Source organism: Belonocnema kinseyi, chromosome 10, assembly GCF_010883055.1.
Source record: "Belonocnema kinseyi isolate 2016_QV_RU_SX_M_011 chromosome 10, B_treatae_v1, whole genome shotgun sequence".
In the NCBI taxonomy this organism is placed as follows: Eukaryota; Metazoa; Arthropoda; class Insecta; order Hymenoptera; family Cynipidae; genus Belonocnema; species Belonocnema kinseyi.
The window spans coordinates 34,938,223-34,963,692 of NC_046666.1; the positions used below are offsets into that span (position 1 = coordinate 34,938,223).

Genomic DNA, 25,470 nt, shown 5'->3' on the forward strand with positions numbered 1-25,470 from the left:
TCACTTGTGTACATAATTTTTTTTTTTTTAATTCGCAAAAATGTTCTCCTGTAAATTATCTTTTCCGTTATAAATTTCATAATTTGATTGCAAATTTAATAATTTTCTTTTAAAAATATCCTTTTTGATTGCAAATTCAACTGTTTCAGTAGACTTTTCATTTTTTTGGGCAAACATGCAACTTTTTGGTTGAAAATTTAACAATCTTGTTAAAAATTCATGCTTTTTCGTTAGCAGAAAATTAACTTATTGTTTACCATTCTTATTTTGGTGTTGGAAAGTGAACTGGAATTTTCTTTGGATGAAAATTGAACGATTTTTTAAAAGGTTTTTTTTTTAATTCATCTGTTTTAGTAGAAATTTAGTTTTTCTTCAATAAAATTCCAACTGTTCGGTTGAAAATCTAACTCTTTTTTTGAAAATTCTTCTGTTTTGTTGGAAATTTATCTATTTCGTAGAAAATGTACTTTCTGGTTAAATTTAGTATTTGGGTGTTAAAAAGAGAACTGGAATCTTTTCTGGATAAAAGTTTAACTCGAAAAAAATTATCGTTTTTTATTAAAGATTCATCTCTTTATAACAAATTTAATTTTGCTTGGATAAAAAGGCAACTATTTGGTAGAGAATTCAACTATTTTGTGATATTTTGATAGTGAAATTCCAACTAAAATATTTTTGATCGAAAATACAACTATTTTTTTTGAAAATTTATATTTTCGATTTAAAAATTAATATGTTTTAGTACAAATTTCATTTTTTTTAACGCAAATGCAACTTTTTGGCTAAAAATTCTTCTTCTTTAACTGATTATTCGACTATTTTGTTTAAAAGATTTGGTTGAATCACTTTGTTAAAAAACCTTTTTTGTTTTGAAGATTTATATTTTCAGTTGAAAATTCATCTCTTTGGTGGAAAGCTTCTTTTGTTTTCAAATTAATTTTTTAACTAAAAATGCAACTTTTCCATATTTTAAAGATTGATCTTTAAAGTTAAAAAAATTTCCTTTTTTCGTAAAAAACAATTTTTTTGGTTTGAAATTATATCTTTTGTAGAAAATTTACTTTTTGTTTCAAAATTATATTTTGATGTTGAAAAATTCTTTTCTGGATAAAAGTTCAACTTAAAAAAATTGTCGTTTTTTATGGAAAATTCATCTGTTTTACTACAAATTTCATTTTTCAGAGATGAAAATGCAACCATGTGGTAGAGCATTGAACTATTTTGTGAAAAATTCATCTTACTTGGTTGGAAAAATTCTTTTTTTAATTAAAAATTAAATTTCTTTCGTAGAAACTTAATTTTTGTTTAAAAATTCATATTTTGATATTGAAAAGTCAACTGAAATGTTTTTGGGCGTAAATTAAACTATTAAAAAAAATTTCAACAAAATTTCATCTCTTCTAAGAGAAATTTCAACTTTTTTGGATAAAAATGCACCTATTTGGTAGACAATTCAACAATTTTGTTAAAAAGTCATACTTTTTGGTTGAAAATTCATCCGTTTGGATTGAAAATTCAGTTTTTTTAGTAACCAACTGAAATCTTTTTTTGAAAATTTATATTTTTGATTTAAATATTCATTTGTTTATGTAAGAATTTTATTTTTTTACGACAATGCAATTTTTTAGTTAAAAATTCTTCTTCTTTGTTAAGTATTCGATTATTTTGTTTGAAAGATTTGGTTGAATCACTTTGTTGAGAAATATTGTTTGTTTTGAACATTTATATTTTTAGTTGAAAATTCATCTCTTTGGTTGAAAGCCATTTTTTGTTTTAAAATTAATTTTGTAACTAAAAATGTGACTTTTCCATTTTTAAAGATTGATCTTTTTTACCTTAAAAATTTCCTTTTTTCATAAAAACAAAATTTTCTTGGTTTAAAATTATATCATTGTTGGGGATAAATGCAACTGTTTGGTTGAAAATCAAATTATTTTGTTAAAAAGTCTAACCTTGTGGTTGAAAATTCTACTGTTTTCTCGAAAATTAAACTATATTGTAGAAAATGTACTTGCTGTTTAAAATTTATATTTTGAAAAATTCATCTTTCTTGGTTGGAAAAATTCTTCTTTTTGGATTAAAAATTCAATTTCTTTCTTAGAAACTTATTTTTTGTTAAAAAATGCATATTTTGATATTGAAAAATCAACTGGATTGTTTTTTGGGCGAAAATTGAAATATTTAAAAAAAAAATGTCAACAAAATTTCATCTGTTCTAAGAGAAATTTCAACTTTTTTGGAAAGAATTGCAACTATTTGGTAGAGAATTCAATAATTTTGTTAAAAGGTCATCTTTTTGGTTAAAAATTCGTCTTTTTGTATCGAAAATTAAATTTTGTCCTTGGAAACTTATTTCTTGTTTAAAAACTCATATTTTGATCGTGAAATGCTAACTGAAATCTTTTTTTGAAGATTTATATTTTCAGTTGAAAATTGATCTCTTCAGTTGAAAGCCTGTTTCTGTTTTAAAGTTAATTTTTTAATTAAAAATGTAACTTTTATGTAACTATTATGTTGAAAATTTAATTATTTTGTTGGAAATTTAAGTATTTTGTAAAGAAAAATCCATCTTTTATAGTAAAAAAGATATTTTTGGTTTAAAATAAATTAATAAATTTTTAATTTGTATAAAAAATTCTGGTTTATTTCGTTTGTAAAAAATTATATGCTAAAATTATTGCGAGACTAAAATTCAGGTATTTGAATATTAATGATCAAGGAAAATGAAAAGTTAATTAAATGAAAAATTACTAGAAAATATTTTTCGCCTAGGGAAAATTCGGATTTTCTTTTAAGTTAAAAAAAGGAAGGACAGGATGAAATGAGGATAAAATAGTTTAAAAGTTTCTAATTTTGTGTATGAAAAGGAAAAAAGAAATATGAGAAAAGTATAGAAATAGATTGATTATATGAAAAAGTGATCTTCCTCAAGAACAATTGGCACAGTCATGTATGTAAAAAATAAAGAGAGGAAAGAAAAAAATGCGGAAGATAATGTTACAAAAAACAGTGAAGAGGGAATAAGGAAAATAGGTCTCTAGAGGGTAAATTGGTATTTACACAAGTTGGAAAAGAAGGGAGAAAGGGATTAAATGTTAGAAAAAGAAAGGAGTAGCAGAAAGGATCAGGAAACATTGAAAAAAAATTTATCATATATTTATTTGTAAAGGCAGAGGAAAAAATGTAAAAGAGAAAAAAGAAGAGGGAATATCCCTAAAAATAAAAAACATCCAGAGGAAAATTTGTATCCAAAAGTTCGAAAAGAAGACAGAAAAGGATGAAATGAGGCTTGCATATAATTACCTGAAGAGCAGCCGCGGTTTTTAGATCTTCCTCTTCCTGCCTTAGTCTTTCTACCTCCTCAATCTTTCTCCTACTCTCAATTTCATGCCTCTGCCTCCTATTGTCTTCTTCTTCCCTCTTTTTTCGCTCTTCCTCATCTTTCCTCTTTTTCTCTCTCTCCATTTCTTGCTGTATCTTTCTCAGTCTCTCTTGCTCTTCAGCAATTTTCTGCTGTTTAACCATATCTTGCAAAGAAGCCATTTGTCTGTTAACTTGGTTCACTAAATTTGAATAGGTCGAATCAATCTCGGCTGCTCTGATCTTTGGATTTCCCTAAAAACCAAACGCAGTATCTTCCGTTGCTCCTTTCATTTTCATTCCATTTTATGCATCACCAAAATATTTAAAATAAAAAAAAATACCTTAATTTTCTGGACCGCAGCTTCCAAATCCACCTGAAGTCTCTTGATATCGCTAATACTTTTTTCCTTAGCTGTCTTTAATTGATTCGATGTCTCCTCCATTCTTGCAAGCTGACTCTTAAGATTCTTGATTTTTACGATTCCCTTTATTCGTGGTTGGTGTTGTTTCTTGGCAATGTACATCCGAGCTGTTTTTTGTATGACGATGAGATGATTACGACGATAGATGATCTTGTTCTTCACTGGAAACAATTATTCAGTAAACAAATGAAAGAATATTACAAAAATATTTCCCCAAATAGAAAATATACTTTGCAAAGAGAAAAAATCTTACGTTTTATCACAGATAGTGCACAGAACTGCATTTTGTTCCACCTTGATTTCAAGAGCCACTTTTTCACATTGGCTACAAGTTTCTCCAAATTCTCAGGATCTGATTTCATAATTTTGTCGAATTCGGCGAATTTTCCAGGTTTGAAAAAGACTCTCGTTATTCCGAATTTAAAGTCTTTCTTATTCAGATGCAGACTATGGAGTAGAGCCTTTAAATCGAAGAAGGAATTTAGTCATTCAGGTTATTACTTGTAAATTTGAGAATCTAACGAGGAGAAGTCGCGAGATGTGCGTCGCTGGGGCGAGATAAGTGTCGCTGTTGCGAGATATGCGTCGCTGTGGCGAGTTTAGGGCCCGAGCGTAAAGACTCAAACATCGATATTTCGGAAACTAAGGCCCACTGAATCAAATGAAAAAATATGCACCTAATATATTTTATTGTACTTTTATTCTATAAGAACGGAATCGAATCGGCGACGCACATCTAACGAACTCTCTTTCTAAGTGTCAAAATTAAATTTACCTCACAGAAAAATCGGGGGTCAAGTTTCGCGAGTTCAGGAGGCAAGTAGGACTTGTACATGTTATAAAGTTCCTGGAACGGAACTCTGCTTGGATAACCATGTTCCATTAGTTCCAAAACGGAAGTCATCCCGGAACATCGAAGTTGTCCCAAAATGCCGTTTCCATCGAAACGATGAGCGACCATTTCGTTGTTTGGTTTAATGCAACGAATGAAATTCGTTCCCTGATAGGATATATGAATTTTTTATTATATTCAGCAAAAGGGGTGGTTCAAAAGTATGTCACAATTCCGGCCGGGGAGGGGGGGGGCGTAAGAGAACAATTTTTGTATATGCTTGAAAAACAAAGAAATGTAGAGATTTTATTTTAAAAGTAAAGCATATAAATACAGACTTCACACTCTTTCCCCTATTCTCCTCTTTGTACTTTTTAAAAGAATTCGTTTTTCATTCTTTTTCAAGAAATGTCACCTTTTTCTCGTGTTTTCGCTTAAATTCGAACTAAATTAATAAAAAGTTCCAATGTTTTGTTCAGATTTCATCTCTTTTGGTTAAAAATGATACTATTTGGTTAAATATTCATTTGAAAATTTAGTTTATTAGTCGAAAATTAATTTTCTTAACTGAAAAAATAACTAATCTATTTACGGCTGAACATTAATTGTTTTAAATTGAGAATTCAACTGATAAATTTTTCATTGAAAACTCGTTTTTTTCGTTGAAAATTAAACCATTCAGTTGGAATTGGAACCGCACTATGCTAAAAATTAATTTTATTGATTTAAAATTACAAATATTTTGTTAAAAACTCGTGTTTGTTTTTGTAAATTAATTTTTATACCGGAAAATTTAATTAGTCCATTGTTGGTGGAAAACTAATCTTTTTTATTTAAAATTTTTTAATTTTTCATTAAGAACTCATAGGTTTTTTTTACAATTTTACTACTTGGTTGAAGGTTGGCCTACTTTATTAGAGATTCATTTGACTGATTTAGGATTGAACTATTTTGTTTGAAATTATTTTTATTTTTCATAAAATATATATATTTTTTTTTAATTTTAATGCTTTTTTAAAATTAAAAATTATTTTTTTGAATTTGAAATTCTTTTTTTTTTATTTAAAATGAATTGTCTTTTTGCTGAAAATTCAAATATTCCATTTTTTTGTAATTCTTTGTCTTAAGTTGAAAATTCAACCATTAGGCTGATAATTTATGAAGTTTGTTGTAAAATCGTCTTTTTTAATAGAAAATTAATCTTCATGGTTGCAAATTCAATTAGTTGGTTGGAAGTTGAACTACTTTGAAAAAAATTAATTTTATTAGTTGAAAATCCATCTCTTTCGTTGCAAATTACATTATTTAGTTGGGAAATCATTTTTCTATTAAAAATCAATTTTTTGAACTGCTATGGTGAACTTTTTTGGTGAAAATACAACTATGTTGACAAAAATTCTTTGCTTTTGCTTAAAAATTGATCTTTTTTATTACAAATTCGATTCTTTTGGTAGATAATTAACTTTTCTGTCGAAAATTCATATTTTTCAGTAGAAAATTGAACAGGTTCTCTACAGAATTTGCCTTTTTGGCTTTGAAATTCTACAATTTGGTTGAAATTTTTTTTGCGTAAAATTTATCCTTTTTATTGAAAGAGAAACTTTTTAGTTAAAAATTCATCATTTTGGTTGAATTCAATTTGTTTTCATTTAAAGTAAAAATCTTTTTTGCTCAAAATATCATCTATTACATTTTTTTATTGAGAGATTATTATTATCATTTATATTATTATAATTATTATAGAGGGAGACGAGAAAGGAGAACATTTACGCTCATGAGGAAAAAGGGGAACGGTAATTGATTATGTGACAGTGTATGATGAGGTAAAAGAGAAGGTCAAGAAAGTAGAGGTAGGTGTTTATATTGATTCGGATCACTTTCCCTTAATAGTGACATTAGAGGGAGAAAAAATTAATAGCAATGTGAATAAAAAAAGGAGAAATAAAAAGAGGATTAGAGTGCACAAACAAAAATTAAGTTAGTAATGGAGGGAACAGAAGTGGATGAAATGAGGATTGTAAAGAGAAAAAAGGAGGTCGAAAGGAACTGAGAAAGTGGAGAAAAGAAAAAAGGAACGGGGAAAAATATAGTTGAAAAAAGAAAGAATATATTGAGATGTGTGATCAAAAGAAAGAGAATAAAAGGTTTGAGAAAGAGGCGGAGAAGACTAAAACCGAAGAAGAGATATGGAAGGTAGTAAATAGAGGAAGAAAAAGAAGAAAAAGAAGAAAAAGAGTAAATCAAGATATTAAAATGACAGAATGGAAAAATATTTTTTGGATTTGTTAGGAGGTGTAGAGAAAAAAGTTAGGAAGGGAGGAAAATATGGTTGAGATAGAGACGAGGAAGAGGACATAACAAGGGAAGAAATAGTCAAGGTGTTAGGAATAATGAAGGATGGAAAGGCACCTGGTATTGATGAGATTCCAGATGAAGTATGGATATATGGAGGGAAGGAACTAGAGGAATGGGCATGGATAATGTGTAATCCAGGATGGAGAGGATAGGGGTGGCCAGAGTTATGGAAAGAAGAAGTAGTGATACCAATAGTAAAGAAAAGCAAAGGAGAATAGGTTGAAGATTATAGGGATGTGACGCTGATACCAATACTGTATCAAGTATATGTAACGGTTTTGTCGGAGAGATTGAAGAAAGAAGTTTTGGAAAAAAGATTGAGCCACCGAGTCAGACAGGGTTTAGAAAAGGAATGGGAGTGATAAACAACATATATGTTCTGAACTATCTAGTAAATAAGTTAATTAAAAGGGAGAAAGGGGCAATGATATCAACGTTCGTGGACTTAAAGGCGGCGTTTGACTCATTAGACCGAGGCGAAATAGAAAAGGTTAAGGGGGGAGTTATGATAGGGAAGGAAAATATATATACACAGACATACGCAGACGATATACTGTTGATGGCAGAGGATAAAGAAGAGATGGCGGGCTTAATTACAGAATTAGAGAAATACTTAGATGGGAAAAAGCTGAATGTAACTGTAGAAAAGACAAAGATAATGAGGTTTAGAAAAGGAGGGGGAAAGAAGAAAGAATGAGCAGGCAGATGAAAGGGAATAAAATCAGAAGAAGTAAATGAGTTTAAACATTTGGGACATATCTTGCAAACGAATGGAGATCATACAACTCATATAAGAGAAAGGATAAAAAAGCAGCAGGGGTAATGAAATAGACATGGGGAATAGGAAAAAGAAGGTTAAAAAAAATGGAGAAGGAGAATGTGGTTATTTGATACTCTGTAATGGCCAGTATTAGGTTATGGAGCAGAGATATGGGGATGGAAAGAAAGAAAAGATATTGAGAGTTTACAAGAAAGGTATATAAGGTGGACACTGGGGGCGGACTGGAGGACGCCAGGATACATGGTGAGGGAAGAAGCGCAAAGGGATAAGTTAAGTATTATAGAGCGGTAAAGAAAGCATGTAAATTTGAGACAAAGCTTAGAGAGGGAAAGGGAGGGGAGTTAGCGAGAAAGTGTTTGATGGAGGTAGAAGAGAGGAGAGGGAGAGCGATCGAATTAAAGAGATGGGAAGAAGAAAGGAAGTTTTTTAATGCTAGAAATATAGAAGACGGAACTGTAGTAAACTATGAAGGATGGGAGATGATTGAGGAATCAAAATACAATAAATGGTATAAGATGATAAAAAAGGAAGGAGTACCAAAGTATTTAGAAAGGGGATGGGGAGAGAGAACGTTTCACCAGAATAGCAAGATTTAGATTCGGAAACTAGGAAAGGGAGGGGACGTATTGGTAAAAAGAAGAGAACAGAAAGTGTAGAATATGTGAATGGGAGGAGGAAACATGGGAGCATGTATGGAGAGGATGTAGGAGAGGAAAGGAAGATAAAGGAAGCTGGCAAACAGAATGTGGTTAAGATTCTAGGGGAGGATGGATTAGAAGAAGAATGGATAATGGAGTTGGAGGGTGTTAGAGGAGCGATTGATAGAGAATAAGAGTATGCATATTAAAAAATGGCAATTTGGAGGTATAAAAAAAGGGAAAGAAAAAGGAAACGGAAGTCACTTAGATAAAAAGCATGAAGATTATAAGTAGCGTTAATGTCATAGTACAAGTAGACTAAAATCCGTTTACGTTCTCATATCTATCTTGGTTGAAAATTAATCTTTACGGGCTTAAAAGTCATCTCTTTCGTTAAAAATTCACTTGATTTGGTAAAAAATGAATCTTTTTAGCTATAAATTAAGCTATTCCAAATAAAAACAAGGATAGGGGGTAGAAAAATTTCTCAAAATTGCAAGACGTACTTTCTAAAAGGCCCCAAAGGTATCTTGAAATAAATTAAAAATTGAAACTCACGTTACTCTTAAGCTTATCCATTAATTCGCCTAATTGCGTTTTGAATTTGCTACCGACGCTGATGAATGTCAGCTTCCCCTTTTGACTAGAGTGATTGGCAAATTGGGTTCGAAGAAATTTGTTGCCACTTTCCTGGATTAGACCCTCTAATGACGCATGGAGAGCATCATTATTTTTTTCGATAAATTGATTCTAGAATGCAAAAAAACACATATATTAAACAATGATAAATTTTTTTGAATAAAATTCAATGTACTTTTTCCGAATTTATTTTAAATGCTTAAAATTCAACATTTTTTGGATATTAACCGTTTGATAGCAAACTCCACCAGCAAAGTGTCGAATAACAAATCCCTCATCATCTCGGAGTTCACGATGAGCCTTCAGTTTTGAAGTTCGGGGTAATGTGATTCTAAAGTGTCCATTCCATGTTCGGTGAACTTCGCTCGTAAAGTGGGCGAAGCTGTGCGTTGGAAGTTTAGACTCTTCATCAAGTAAGCTGAAGACACCAGTATTCTTAGATTCAATGAGATCTGGAAAATCCAAGATTTATCATACCAAACACGCTCCAAACAATAAGGCCCAAGAAAATAAGTTACAATTTCCAGGGCTCGGACTTTTCGTTCCTGCAGCCGCCTTCAATTCGTTTACCCACAACTTATGCAATCCATCTTCCCCTAAAATCTTTACTACACTACTTTTGCGAGTTTCCTTCATCATCCATTCTTCTTTTACATCTTTCCCATCTATGGTCCTATGTTTTTTTTTATATTCGAAGGTTTCGCAACTTCTCGCCTCTGTCTTTATCCAAAACATCCTTCCTTTAACTTTTCAATCTACATCTTTCTATTGTGTCTATTATTATATTGACTATTTGTTTACCAGCCTCCTCCAATTCTTTTACCCACAACTCACCCAATCTGTCTACCCCTAAAATCTTTACCACATTATTTTTCCCAGCTTCTTTCATCGTTCATTTTTCTCCTACATCCTTTCTATATATGGTTCCACGTTTTGTCATTCACATATTCTGCATTTTTTCTTATCTTTCTTTACCCAAAACATCCTTCCCTTACCTTTTTAATCTACGTCTTCCTATTCTGGCTATTTTTGTATTAACTATTCGTTCCTACAGCCTCCTCCGATTCGCTTACCCACAACTCATTTAATTCATCTTCCCCCTAATATCTTTACCATATTATTTTTGCGAAGTTTCTTCATTATCCATTCTTCTTCTACAGCCTTCCCATATACGGTCCCATCTTTTTTCTTCACATTCAAAGGTTTCGCAGTTTCTCTTCTCTCCTTTTACTCACAACATTCTTCCCTTACCTTTTCAATCTACATCTTTCTATTCTGGCTATTATTATATTGACTGTTCGTTCCTCCAGCCTCCTCCAATTCTTTTACCCACAACTCACCTAACCTTTTCTTTTGCCAAATTTCTTCATCACCCATTCTTTTTCTACATCCTTCCCACGTATGGTCCCATATGTTTTCCTCCTATTCACAGATTCTGCAGTTTCCCTTCTCTTTCTTTACCCAATATATCCTTATCTTACCTTTTCAATCTACATCTTTCTATTCTGGCTATTATTATATTAAATATCCGTTCCTCCAGTTTTCTCTAATTCTTTTACCCACAACTCATCTACTAACCCACCTTCTTCTAAAATTATTGCCAGATTATTTTTCCAACTTCCTTCATCTTCCATTCTTCTCCTACGTACTTCCCATATATGGTCCCACGTTTTTCTTCCTATTCAGAGATTTGCCAGTGTCTCCTCTCTTTCTTTACCCAATGCATATCTTCTCTTACCTCATTTCCCAATTTACGACTTTCTATTTTGGCCATTTTTCTCTCTCCTTAACCTCCCCAACCCATCCCTTTCACTTCTTTGGCTTTGTCTTAAACTTCAATACTCTCTTTTCAATGTTTTTTCTTAACAAGCTTTTCTTTTCACAACCTCATTCCTGCTCATCCTTTTCTCTTTATTTCTTCATCTAAGTCGCCATAGCTTTTCCTATCACATCTCTTACCACCTCAGGTTTTTTAAAAGGTAATTTCGAAAAAAAATCTAAGCTTCAAAGAGAGATTTCCTTTCCAGAAAAATTAGAGGTTTTAGAGATAGAGAAATATATAGTTGAAGAAGAATAATCTGATAAAATGAAACTAATTATCCGCCGATTTGAAATGTTTGCAAAGATGAAAAAAAAATCTTTTAAAGCAATTTCTGCTTCAGTATTTTCAACAAAAATTAATCAATTTTCTTGAAAAACAATATAAATTTGATTTTGAAATGTCTTTAAATCCCAAAAATGTATACATATTTTGAATGATTTAAAAATAAATCGGCTTCCAATTTTTTGGACATCCACATTGTATATATTTTGGAATGAAGTCTCAAATATTTTTTTTTTATAGTTTTAAACTCATAAACTTGCATTATTTTTAATTGAAACGTTTTTTAACTTCGAATAATTTCTAGGCTTTAACTCATTTTGTGAATTTTATTTCTTGCAAAGTAGAAAAAGTATAATTTTCTATTCCGTTTAATTTCAAAGTCATTCTTTTCCAAACTGGAATCTTTTCTATTCGAATTCTTATCAGTTGGAAAGCATTTCTGATTTGAATTATTCTGAAACCTGACAATTTTGAAATTTGCAAATTATAAATTAATTTTAATTCTTTTCAAACCTTCTAATTATCTCTTGACGTTAATCGAATTTTATCTACAATTCTGTAATCCAGTAAAATTGAAAAATTTTGATTTAAAATATTTTTGTATTCTTTTTCAAAGTTTCAGGAAATGAAATTATTTTTAAGATTTTGAAATTTTTTTTTAAATTTTCTCTGAAAATTCATTTCTTCGAAATAAATAATCATGCGAAATTTTTCCACGAATCTTAAGAAAAATTTTTAATTCTTTTGAAACTATTAAAAATTCTCAAAACGCTTCTGTCATTTGTTCAAAATTTTCAAAAACCTATATTCTGTTAAAAATTTGATGAAATCTTTTCAAATTATTTGTTGAAAAAAAACAGACAACCTGTTGCACTTCTGACTAAAAAAGATGAAAATTCTAATAAAAGAGATGAATTTTCTACAAAGTTGTTACATTTTTGAAACCAACAAAATAAATTTTCAATAAAATATAAAAAAATATTTTAATTTTAAATTTAAAAATCTTGAATTCATAAGCAACGACTTTTTAACCAAATAATTGAGTTCTCAACAAAATAATTAAAATTTTAAGAAAACAGTTGAATTTTCAAATCGGAAATATGAATTTTCAAGAAAAAAAATCATTTCCAACCAAGTAATTGAATTTTTTTACCACAAAGATGAATGTTTCACTAAGAAAAAATTTTATTTTTCACAAAAATTTAAATTTTCAGTTAAATTTTTTTCAATCCAAAAATTGTATTTTGAAATTTCCATTATATCTTCAAGATTTTTTTATAAAATTTTAATTCTTGAAATCTTTTGAAAATATTCTTAAAAGTTTATATTTCAAAATAGAAAATATTTTATAATTCTAGGAACCTGAAGAAAAATTTGTTATTTTCTTGTAAAATTTTAATAAGTCTTAAATAGATAAAAAATTTTTTCGAATCTTTAAAAATTTACAATTTACTTCACATTTTTTATTATTTTTTAACCTTTTTAAAACTTCTAAACGTTCTCAATATTTTTTGAAAATAATGCCAATTTTTTTTAAGTTTTGTTAAAAGTCTTATTAAACAAAATATATAATCATTTACAATTTTTTCAGGGATTTAAAACAAAATTAGTTGTTTTCGTGAAACCTTTCGAAATTCTTAAAAATTTTCGAAATATTTTTGAATATTTAATTATTTTTTAATGTTTTCAAAACCTCTAAACCTTCTAAATATCTTTTAAAATTTTTCCAATTTTTTCTAACATAAAAAAAATAGCATAAATTTCTAATCCTTCCCAATATTTCAAAAAATGAGAATATTTCTTTGACATTGTTTGAAATGTTCTTTAAAAGCTTATTTTTCAAACCAGAAAATCATTTACAATTTTTCCAAGAATCTTTAGAAAAATTTGTTCTTTCCTTGCAACCATTCCAAAATCTTCAAAAGCTTTGAAATTTATTTTCAAAATATTTGTAAATTTTTGTAGTTATTTTTTTAATTATTTCAAATCTTCCAAATACATTTTAAAATGATTACGATGTTTTCTCATTTTTTTATGCGCATACATTTCTAAACTTTCTAAATATCTTTTAAAGTTATTGCATTAGTATTTCCTATTTTTCTAAATACTGCATAATTAGAAAAATGTCTTTAAAATCTTCCGGATTTTTTTCGCCCATTTTGGAAATATTTTAAAATGCTTTAAAATATTCTTATAAAATTAATTTTTCAAAATAAAAAATCATTAAAATTTCCCCCCGAAATCTTAAGAACATTTATTTATTCTCTTGAAAGCTTTCAAAATTCACATTTTCCAAAACTTCGAATGTTATCCCCAGCTATAATTTGTATTTCTGGTTGGTTCCAGGCATGTGCCCGGTTTTATTTTAATTCGCGGCTATTTCCCGGGCTTTTCGATTATTAGATAACCTGCAAGAGTCCAAGTCCTGAAATTGAGGCCCAAAATATAAGGCCCCCATGCAAATAAAAAAAAAATCCAACATGTCTACTAACCAATACAATCCTGATTATCAACGTAGGAAATCTTCGGAACATTCAGAGATTCTCTGGCATATAATTCTTGCTCGTATTTCAGAATTCTTTCATTGAAGAACTGTTGCAGTTTCTCGTTGCAGTAATTAATACAAAACTGCTCAAAGCTGTTCACCTTGAAGTATTCTAAATCAAGAGATATTCATTTTAATATTTGATCTTCAGAATAATCACATTTAATTAAAGAATAATTTTATTATGCAAAAAAATTAAGAAAATACTTACCAAATCCAGCAATATCGAGAACACCAATGTAATAACTGGAAGCTTTGAAAGGAATGCTTTTATTAATTCGACCCACGATGTGATCGAAAAGTTTACTGTAAATGGCTTTAGCGAGTGCATCTCTGGCATTGTTGGCTTCATAAACCTTGAGCGGCACCCTGTTGAAAAAATTTCTTTCTCAAATTTATTCCTCAGGTAAAGGGTCGACCATAAACTATATTACTAATTCAAATTCGTCAGTAAAAATTGACTGCGGCCCCAGGAATCGAACCCTTGACCGTTGGCTCCAACTCCGGTGCGCTACCAGTGCGCTAACCACGGGGTCGGTGATGAGTTACATACAGATATTCGATCTGCCTCACCCCCCCCCCCCCCCCCCCCAAAAATAAGGTAACTCAAAATTCTCTCAAAAGAGGGAAAATAGGGTTATTTATCACGAAAAAAAATAATTATAAGGGAATACATACTTTTAAGTAAAATTAATGTAAATATCGCATTGAATTCAATTTGAGACACAGTGATTTCTAACATTTTAAGTCGAGAGTTGAATATTCAACAAAAAAGTTAATATACAACCAAGAAAGATAAATTTTTAACCAAGAAAGATGACTTTTCTGCCTTAAAAGATGAATCTCTAAACAAAAGGAAAAATTTTCAACAAAAAAAATTAATTTTCGACCAAATACGTGAACCAACTACGTGAATTTTCTACAATACAGTTGAATCTTTGAATTATAAAATATTAATTTCCAACCAAGAATTGAATAGTTAACCTTTAAAGTGCATTGTGGGTGTCAGGTACACCAAGCAATTTTCAAACTCTTATTAAACATACTTAATTCGAACTTAAGTCGTTTAGCATACTGCGTCAAGCGTCAGTCTACTAGCAGCAGCTGCTAAGAGTGTAAGTAAAAAATCCTGGGGTCTAAAACACCCAGTGTGCACTTAGTGAGTGGAAAAGTAATTTTGGAGCAAATTTTGTTGTCGAAATTTTATTGATTTCTGTTTACTTTATCGCGTAAGTGTATCAAATGAAGTGAAATAATTATTTTTTCTTGATTATTTAATAATTTTTTTTTCTAGATGGATTATAATTTACGGCAGCGCATCATGCGAGAGCAGACTGTGGATGTGTTGAATAAAATATAATTGTTAAAATACAGTTATATATGTCTCTTTTTTCAATTTCTTGTATTTTTATAGTATTATATGTCAAAGTTCCTCAATTTTTATAATAATAAATCGATTTAAAAGCAAAAAATCTGATTCATCATTTTATCATAAAATTGACTTTTCAACTGTGAAAATAAATATCTTTTTTTAAAGCATCCATGTTGCAAAATTTTTTTCATGAAAGTACACTATTTAAAAAGTATAGTCATAAATTTTCAGGTTAAAATAATTAACATTGCGTTAGCTTATAAGTAAAAAACCTATTTGTTCACCTTTTTATCAATAATTTCTTTAAAAAACTTAAAATAGATAAATAAATGTCTATAAAATCAAATCTACCTTATAAAAGATAACTTAATCTATATCGGATAATTTTATTGTGACAAAATATTCAATAAGGGGTAAACAATGCATGATTAAATACGCTGGGGTATTGAACACCCACGATTCACTTTCACATGATTTTTACCATGTATGCACTTTGAGGGTTAAATCCACAACCGAGAAAATAAACTTTTGACGTGATTAATTTTTTGGCCAAATAGACTAATTTTCAAAAAAGTAGTTGAATTTTCAGCCGAAAAAATAATTTTTAAGAAACTAGTTAAATTTTGATTTAAGAGGACGATTTTTCCACCAAAAATATGAATTTTTAACAAAAAATTTCATTTTCAACAAAACTGTAGAATTTTTAAGCCAAAAAGACGAATTTTCTACAAAACAGTTCAATTTTCAAACCTAAAATATTAATACTTGACTTAAAAAAAAAATTTCAACTAAAAAAAATAATAATTTACTCAAAAATGTATTTTAATTTGAAATAAAAACCAGCTGAATTCAATCGAAAAAGAAAAAGAGTTGCGTTTTTAATGAAGATGCATTTTCTACCAAAAAAGACGAATTTTCAACCCAAAACAGTATTTTTTAACCAAGATGATTCATTTTCTAAAAATGGCATCAGAGTGAACTGACGCAACGTGACGCAATTATCCAGTTAGGCCTTTGGGTACAGCGCATTATCGCTACGTTACTGTACGCATCACTGAACGCTTAAATCGAGTTTCCTGAAATCCAAGTTTGAGTATAATTGAATTTTTTACCCAAAAAGATGACTGTACTCAAACAGTTGTATTTACAACAAAATAATTACATTCTATCCAGGCAGTAGAATCTTTAACAAAACGAGATAAATTTAAAACTAAAAATATAATAGTGCTTTTCCAAAAAAAAAAATAGTTGGATTTTTTAATTGGGTTCTGTTAATTCATTTCGGACTTCGGAGAAAACTCAGGAAAACGGGGAATTTTCTTGAAAACAGGGGAAAAGATTGTGAAGTCTAAAATATAAAAGTGATTTTGAAACTCATCAAGTTACTTATTAGGTTAGGTACTAAATGTTATCAAAGTTCGTGACGTCACTTCCACTGCTCGCTCCCCTCATTCCCTGTTATCGACCGTAGTATTTGCCCCGACCCCCTCCCTTCATAAAATTAGTAATGTAATTTATGGACGGTCCCTAAAGCTCAAAATCATAAGTCACAACCCATCAGATCCAAAATGAGAAGGCCCCAAAAAGGCCCGTGTCTTAATTTGTATTATTTTTTACTTGATACATACATAATCACAGTTCCTTTGATGCCTCCACGACTTGTTTGCATGACTTTGGAAACGAGGGACTGACGAAGTTCTTCCGGATCAACTGACAATAACTTGGCTGACATCAAGACTGCTTTTTCTGAACTGGGAGGTATTCTGGAACCACCTTTTGTGTCTTCTGGATTGTCTTCAAAAGTGATATTGCCGAGGTGAAGGACCGCAGCTACCATTGTGTAAATCTCCATTTTTTCAACATCCGAAAGACCGAGTCGACTTAATGCCTATAAAAATTTTAAAAAATGGTTAAAGTAGGCACCGGACGCCTACAAAAAAGGGTTTTCGCAACCTATTAAGACGTTAATTATGTTATTCAAACCTCCCTTTTCCCTAATCGGTCTTCATTTTCCTAATTACTCTCCTCTCCCTTTACCCTTCACACCCTGCTCCAAAAGTTCTTCCGATTTTTTTACTTCCCCCTCTTCAAGTTAACCCTGCTAACACTTTTCTTTCCCCAACCAAGTTTCTCCTAATTCCTCTTCCATCATTAGTATCATTTTCCCATTCCTTATTTCCCCTCAATTCCTCTAATTACAGTCCAATAATTTCCCCATACTTTCCCACCACTCAATTCCACTACTTCCGCACCCCTTATTTCCTTTACATCCCTTCCCTAATTTTCCCTACTCTCACCCTCACTACTTTCCTTCCCATTATTGCACCTACTTCTCACCTCTTATTTGTCTCACTTCCTCTACTTTCTCTACCATAATTTCCCTTACTTTCCCTACTTACATTCCCATAATTTCCCCATACTTCCCCATCACTCAATTCCACTACTTCCACATCTTTCATTTCCCTTGCTACACCCGTTCTATAATTTTCCCTCACTTCTAATTTCCTAATTTCCCACCCACCCTTTCACTATTTTCCTTCCCATAATTTCACCTACTTCGCACCTCTTATTTATCTCACTTTCCCTACTTTTCCTACCATAATTTCAAATTACTTTCCCTATTTACACTCCCACGATTCCCCCATAATTCCTCTCCAATCAATTCCACTACTTCTCCACCCCTTCTTTCTTCCTTACATCCCTTCTCATAATTTCCTCTTCACTAATTTTCACTAATTCTTTACACTCCCTTCTATTACTTTCCTTCCCATTATTTTAACTACGTCTCACTCCTCATTTATCTCATTTCCCCTAATTTCCCTTAATTTCCCTATATAAATTGAAATATAATTGCTGCTTTCCGTAGCATAGTTTCACCAGATTCCCCCTACTCTCCCTCCCATAACTTTTTCTTATTTCCCCTGACTTCCCATACTTCTTCTATAATTTCTATCACTTTCCCTCTTTGCAAAAAAGTATGACGAACAGAGAGGATACGGAAATTAAAAACTAAAACAATTTTTTTCATAAGCGAAACCTACACATTTAGGCTTTTTTTAATTCACATTTCTCCTAGACCATTTTTACCGCGATGCGGGAGTCTTCCAACCCGCGGTTAGATTAGGTGGTAATCTTCCGAGTTTGTAGCCGGAAAGTCTGGTGCCGATTCCTGCTAATGGCATTTTTTGCCGATTTTTTTTATTGCAACTGACTATTAAATTTATCTCAATCAACCAAAAATATTAAAATTTAAACAGTTTTTAATATTTTTTTAATAGCTGCGTTCGAAGTTAAATTTCTCGTGCCTGCGTAGCAGACACGAAGTGACTGACTCACACGCTGAGAAAAGTTCTCCATGCACGCTTCGAACGTGTGTGAAGTAAAAAAAAAATCATTATGTAAATAAGTAGTCAAATAGAATTATATAAAAACAGAATGTCAATAAAAGACATTTTCTCTTATTATTATAATATTCATATCTTGAAATTAGATTTAAGGTGATTCGAGGCGAGCGTGAACTTTGCCGCCTGAGTTCAATTTTAAAAATTAGTCAAATTGAGGTTCCCCCATTGAGGCTTTAATTGAGTTTATCCCATTAAAAAACAAAAATGCAAGTATTTTCTAAGTAGCCAAATAAAAATCTCAGAGATATTTTCTATATTTCATTTAACAAAAATTAAAGTTTACTTTATTTTTCAGACATAAAATATTATCTTCACAATCACTAGCTTTATTTTAAAGCAGAACTGGCGCTGTGGGATGAACCAAACGCAGAGCCATCTGTCGCGATTCATGAAAACATTTACAAATGCCATCAGCTGTAGTTGAATATAAATTCCGTTTTTGATTGACTATTAGGCGTATGTGAAGAACTAGCCGATTTACTTCGCACACGCTTTGAGCGTGCGCAAAGTACTTTTCCCACTAAGTGTGCAAATCGAAAATCGCACGTAACTGGTTAAGAAAAAGAAATTAAAGTATGAATAAAAAAAATCCGAAAGGTGTAGATACCTGATCCATAGCAGCAAATCCTTCAACATCATCAAGAATTGGGTCATGAAGACACCCTTTGCTATTCTGGTCTCGACTCTTCTGTATATTATTTAATTTCTTCTCGGATGTGTTATTGCAGAAATATTGAGTGCATCCATTTCTAAGGTAATGATAATCATCAGGTTTGGTGATTCCAAGTTTGGCTCGAAGCTCGGGAGGAGCGCCAGCACACATCATATAAAAGACGTGGTAATTCCTCTCTTCAGAGCTTTGCAGGCAGACCCTGGATTTTTCCAAAAGGTAATGTGAAATGTATCCACCTACGACTTGGCACTTTGCATCAAAATGCACTTCCATGAACTTTCCGAAACGGGAACTGTTGTTGTTCCGCTTGGTTTTTGCATTTCCAAAGGCTTCCAGTACAGGATTGGCTATAAGAGGAAATTATTTCCGTTGTAAATAAGAATCGAAAATGTAGAATTCTATTCTTTTTCTATGATGAATTTTATTCTGTATAACTTAAAACGAACATTTAAACCGTGGTTACCACACTTGTGCAAATATGCACCAGCAAAATTTTCAAATAAGTGTCTCTTGTCACTCGGTAGATAAAAGGGTTCCTCCCTCGAATGTTAAATATGTCCATCAGGCACTGAGTCATGCACATAGGGCCCACCTTCATTCGCCTTTTACTGTTCGTAAAGTTCATTTCGAAAGTTGGGCTTGGTGCAAATTTGCATAAGTGTGGTTTCCTAGGTTGTAAAGTGGGTGCTTCGGAAAAAATTGAATTTCGCCTGATAATAGTTTTTTTTACTAGATTTTCTCTAGAGGTAAGTAATTTTACTTAGTATTTTTAATTTTTAATATAACTTTACCAAAATGATTCCTACGTGTTAATTACGTAAATTTACTAAATTCTTGATTTTTTATAGAAATTTTCTTAAAGTTTGAGGCTCTTAAGTTTAAATCATTTTACAAAATTATAAATAATGTTAGTACATAAAATTAGTAAAAACTATTTTTCATTATTTTTTTTTCTTTCACAATGGCTGACGCACCAACTTCTGGTTATAATTTGCGCAGCAGCCGAGCACTACTTTTGCAGAATGAGGTGTAGAATTACTTACTTTAAACTCTGTATTAATATTTTATAATTATATTTTACAATTTTTATTGTTTACGCAATAAACAATATTTTTAATGTGTTTTCCCTTCAAGATTAAGTATTGACTGATTTTGCTATGCTTTAAAAATATCTTATTTTCAGACAGCCTTAAAAAATATTTATATATTATTTAATGTGTAGTTGGTAATTTTTCTTGAAAATATGTACTCTTATCTTCAATTTAAAAAAATAAAAGTACAATTTCGATAATTGCAAAAAATGACAATTTTTAAAATAAAAATGACATTTCAAAAAAGTTATTTTAATTTGTTTCTTTTTTGCTATTGAAATTTATTTATTTGAGTTATTTTTATTATCATTGCATTTCTCAGTAATTTTTACCCCAAAACATATATATTGTAAGTTGCATTTAGTTTATTTATACACGAGTTATTGAAAATTAAAAATACGATATCCCAAATCGCACAAGTGTGGTAAAGACGTATGCGCAGATGGAGCGTTTCATCCACGGGTTAAAATTAAATTTTTTTCTGAAAAAATATCTTCTCCATCGCTCTCCTGGAAATCGAATTACAGAATTTGCAAATGCCGGTCGAGTGCCTTTGCCATTAAGGTATTTCGATCTCTCTAGTAGCTTAATGGGAAAAGCACCTGACCGGTAATCGAAATTTCTGTGGTTCAATTCCCAGCGGAGCGATGGAAAAGATCTTTTTACAGAAAAAATTTAATTAAACAAATTTTTAATTCATAACTCCATCTTATCTGAAAAGACGTTAATAATATCTGTTATTTGAAGAAATTATTTAGATCGATAGTATTGATTTCTATTTTTAAGGTGGGTGAAAGGATATCTCCACTGATCGGTGGATACCATTTCTAATGTAGATTCCTTGTAAAATTATCGTGTATTAATACGTAACACCTTGCAAATGACAGCGTGTGTTACAACAAAGGATTCTTTTTTTGATTTCTCTAGTAGCTTATTTGGAAAAGCACCTGACCGGAAATCGAAAGTTTTGTCGTCCCAATTCCAGCGAAGCGATGGAGGTTTCTTTCTTCAGAAAAATTTAATTTTAAAAACGTTTAATTCATAACTGCATTTAGTTTGAAAAGACGTTAACAATGTCTGTTATTTGAAGAATTAACTTTGTTCGATAGTGTTGATTTCTATTTCTACAGTGGGTGAAAGGATATCTCCACTGATCGGTGGTTACCATCTCTGATGATAATGAAGATTCCTTTCATAATTAACCCTTAAAGGGCACACTTCCGTAAAATTACATAAGGAGCATACTGGGTATTATACACCCAAGGGTATTTAAACCTGTGTTGCACCGACGGTATTTGATAGTTTTTTACAAAAAAATGTATCTATGATGTTTAATCTATCTAGTTTAAGGCGACAAAGGTTTCATAACAGTTTTTGAAATTTAAAGTAGTTTAAAAATTTTTTTGACAAAAAATGATAAAATGACTTCTTTCACTCTAAAATTCATAAATTTCTAAATTTTTGATATTTTTACTTAAAATTTTATTCGAATACTTCCGAGATACGGCGCTTCGAAAATAAAATTAGTCTTATAGTGTTCGTTTCAAAGAAGGTATTTATTATAAAAAATAAAAGATTCAATTCAATGAAAAATGAAACACCGTACTTTGCATGGTTAAACGATTTGATTGAGTTTAAACTTCGTATAAAAATGATAAGAATCAAAATTATGTAAAAATGACATCGAAAAATAGGTTTTCATGTCATTTATTAATATAATAAATATAAATAGTATAAAGTTAGAGACCAAGTATGTAGCTTATTCTTCAAGTTTTCATAGTAAAACTTTCAACGAAAATACCGCCCGGCTATTTTATTTTTAAGACTACACAACTACATGAAAGTTTAATATAAATCCAAAAGAAGGAATTTTTAACGATAAAAAAATAATTTTCAATTAAAAAAGATGACTTTTCAACAATATAATATAAATTTTTAATCCAATAGGACGAATTTTCAACAAAACTATTGAATTTTTGTTCAATTTTGAGGCTAAAAAGTCAAATCTTTTAGAAAAAAGTTGAGTTGGATAAAGAAAAAAATAATGATTTTCAATCAAGAAGAATAAATTTTCTTCGAAAAAGTTGACATTTCAACTAAAAAAAAAAAGTTTTCAATAAAAAATGAAACCCGTAAATTTTCAGTTTACAAAATTAATTTTGACAAAAAAAAACGAATTTTTAACCAGTTCATGGTTCAAATTTTCAATAAACAAGAATAATTTTCTACCTAAAAAGACTAATTTTCTATCTAAAAAGACTAATTTTCAAACAAAATAATGGGTTTTCTGCCAATTAGTTGAATTTTCAACTGGTAACAAATAAATTACCTAACAAAGATGGAATGGTTAGATTATCAGATAAAATTTAATTTTTAACAAGCAAAAAAATTAATTTTTATCAAAATACTTAAATTTGAAAACAAAGAGGAGAGTCTTTAAAAAGTCATTTTTAATTATGTATTTTAACTTTCATACAAGAATTTTAAATACTCCACCAAAAAAGTTGAATTTTTTACCAAGTAGTTGAATTTTCAACAAGAAATACGAATTTTCAACAATAACTGCATTTTCAAATAGTTTACTTTTCTCTAAAATTGTTAAATTTTCAACACGAAAATACAAATTTTCAGCAAAAACTTAATTTACAACCCAATACCGTAATTTTCAACTAAAATGATGAACCTTTACCAACAAAAAAGATTTGCATTTTGAATCAAAAACAATTGAATTCATCCAAAAAAACGAATTTTGAACAAAAAAGTTGAATAATCAACCAAGAAAATTAATTTTCTACCACAAATATAAAATTTCAACAAAAAATGGAACAGTTACATATTCAGTTCAAAAAATTAATTTCCGACAAGAAAAATGAATTTTTTACCATGTAGTCAAAATTAAGGACGTTATAAAGTAGTCCAATTTTAAACCAATTAAGTTATTTTTTTGGTACAAAAAAATGGAATTGTTGTATTTCCAGTGAAGAAAATTAATTCTCAATTTAAAAAATTATTTTTATAAAAATAGTTCATTTTTCAATGAAAGAGATCAATTTTCCATTAAAATCATGAATCTTAAAAAAAATGAAGTTTCGAGGCAGAGTTCGCTATTCAACAAGATACAAGAATTTTCAACCAAAAAATATAATGGCAGACGTTCAAAACAACAAAGTTAGCTTTTAACCAAGAATAGTTGCTTTTTCTTATTGGGTTCTGTTAATTCAGTTCGAATTTAAGCAATAAAACGAGGAAAAGGGGAAATTTCTTGATAACATGGGAAACAAAATTATCTTAAAAAAAGGAAAAATTAAAATTTTTAACAGAAAATGGTATAGTTACATCAGAGAGATACATTTGCAGTAAAAGAATTAATTTGCAACAAAACATTTATTTAACAATGTAGATCAATTTGCAGTGAATAAAATTTATTTTCAATTAAGCAATATGAATTTAATTATTTTAATTAAGTAAATTAATAATAAATAAATATTATAATTAAATTGATATTCAGTTTAAGAAATTAATTTTCAACATAGACCCTGCATTGTTCTGTAGCTTTCGGTACTTTTACCGTTCTCAAAAGTTCGATTCTTGGTCAACCAAAAAAAAAAAACGAATTATAAATAAAATAGTTCAATTTTCAATCAAAACAAATGAATTTTCATGCAAAAATATGAATTTTCAAACAAGAAGAATAATTTTCGACCAAAAAATATTCATTTTTAACCACATAGTTTAATATTCAACTCAAAAGGATGTTTTTTGATTTTTCAACCAAAAACAATAATTTTTAACAGCAATATTAATTATCCACCAAAAGAGACGAATTTTCAACCAAATGGTTGATTTTCACTCTCAAACGGTACACTGGTGCGAACTCGCACCCGAAGTTTTTTCATTTTGTTGGCATTTACGCACACAGCTGCATCGGATTATCCCCGCATATATTAAATATATATGTTAAATATGTGTGATATATGCTAGCTATTTATTATATGTACTAAAAATGAATTAAATTATTTTCAGTTAAAAAAATTAATTTTCAACCAATAAAATAAATTTTTAACTAGTACATTTAGCTCTAAATACCCCCCCCCCCCCAACAACTGCGCTAATTAGACTGATGTTTAGTTACATAAAAAAATATGCAAAATTAAAAAAGAATCATTACCATCTAAAATTTTTTGCTCTACTGGTCCAGCCGTCGATCCCCAAAGATCGCACAAATATCTGAGAAGATATTTCGTGGATTCCGTTTTTCCAGCTCCCGACTCGCCGGAAACAATTATACTTTGCGATTGCTTCAGAACTTTCATGTCCCTGAAGGATTTGTCGGCTGAAAGAAAAATTGTAACGTTTAATATTAATAAAAGCCTTCACTCAGATTCTAGAATGACGAAGCATTTTTTAAGGCAGTGACTAAGCAGTAAAAGCCCTCCTGAAAATACTCACCGATGGCAAAGACGTGTGGAGGCGTTTCCCCTAATGATTTTCCCTGATAAGCCTTGATGGTTCGAGGTGAATAAAGGTCCTTCACCTCATAGTAAGGATTCACGGCGATTAGGATATTGGCGACGTATGTCTAGAATTAAAGACATTTTTTTATCTTTTCGCTCAAATAGCCGTGTATAAATTTGGTTTATTACTTATTTCTCACGACTTAACAACGTATTGAAATTTTCAAGCCAAAAAGATGAATTCTCAACAAAAAATATAATAAATAATTTGATGTTAATCGTATTTTGTCGAATGGTCTGAAATCAATATATTTTTAATATTGATTTTTATTTCTAAATTCTGACAAAAATCGCTAAGATCCGAACCCAGGCCTTTCACATTGCTGGTCTGATGATCTTATCCGCTAAGCTACGGAGAACATTCGAAAGTTTTATATATTGTTGATGTTATTGTTTTGACCAAATAAAATGTATCAAATAATTTGATGTTAACTGTTTTTTGCCAATTATTTGTATTCAAATTGTAGGGGTCGCGAAGAAATTAATATCGTCTCTTCGTAGCTCTCACAATTTAAAAATTAAAAGTAAAGTTAAAAAAAAATTAATTTTGGACCAGTAGACAAAAAAATAATTAACATCAAATTATTTAATAGGTTTATCTTGTGAAAACGATAACATCAAAAAATGTAAAACTTTCGAATGCTTGAACAATTAATCTCACAAATATGAGGAATTGCGTCCCAATCCGACTTATAAAAAAATGCATCTCTTCTCCCCGTAGCTTATTGGGTAAGAGC

General features: G+C 30.1%; 1 protein-coding gene across 2 annotated transcripts in view; it reads right to left on the reverse strand.

The window, feature by feature from the left end:
- The window catches only part of LOC117181638 (myosin heavy chain 95F), a 110,314-nt gene that overhangs the window by 28,088 nt on the left and 56,756 nt on the right, over positions 1–25,470 (reverse strand). For both annotated transcript variants that reach the window (XM_033374531.1, XM_033374530.1), the window contains exons 4-15: positions 24,669–24,798; positions 24,388–24,552; positions 19,063–19,475; positions 16,680–16,939; positions 13,891–14,048; positions 13,627–13,791; positions 9,259–9,482; positions 8,950–9,141; positions 4,561–4,785; positions 4,039–4,246; positions 3,705–3,946; positions 3,304–3,615 (exon numbers count right to left, since the gene is read on the reverse strand). In XM_033374531.1, the coding sequence (XP_033230422.1) occupies positions 3,304–3,615; positions 3,705–3,946; positions 4,039–4,246; positions 4,561–4,785; positions 8,950–9,141; positions 9,259–9,482; positions 13,627–13,791; positions 13,891–14,048; positions 16,680–16,939; positions 19,063–19,475; positions 24,388–24,552; positions 24,669–24,798 (2,694 nt within the window). The remainder of the gene's footprint in view (positions 1–3,303; positions 3,616–3,704; positions 3,947–4,038; positions 4,247–4,560; positions 4,786–8,949; positions 9,142–9,258; positions 9,483–13,626; positions 13,792–13,890; positions 14,049–16,679; positions 16,940–19,062; positions 19,476–24,387; positions 24,553–24,668; positions 24,799–25,470) is intronic.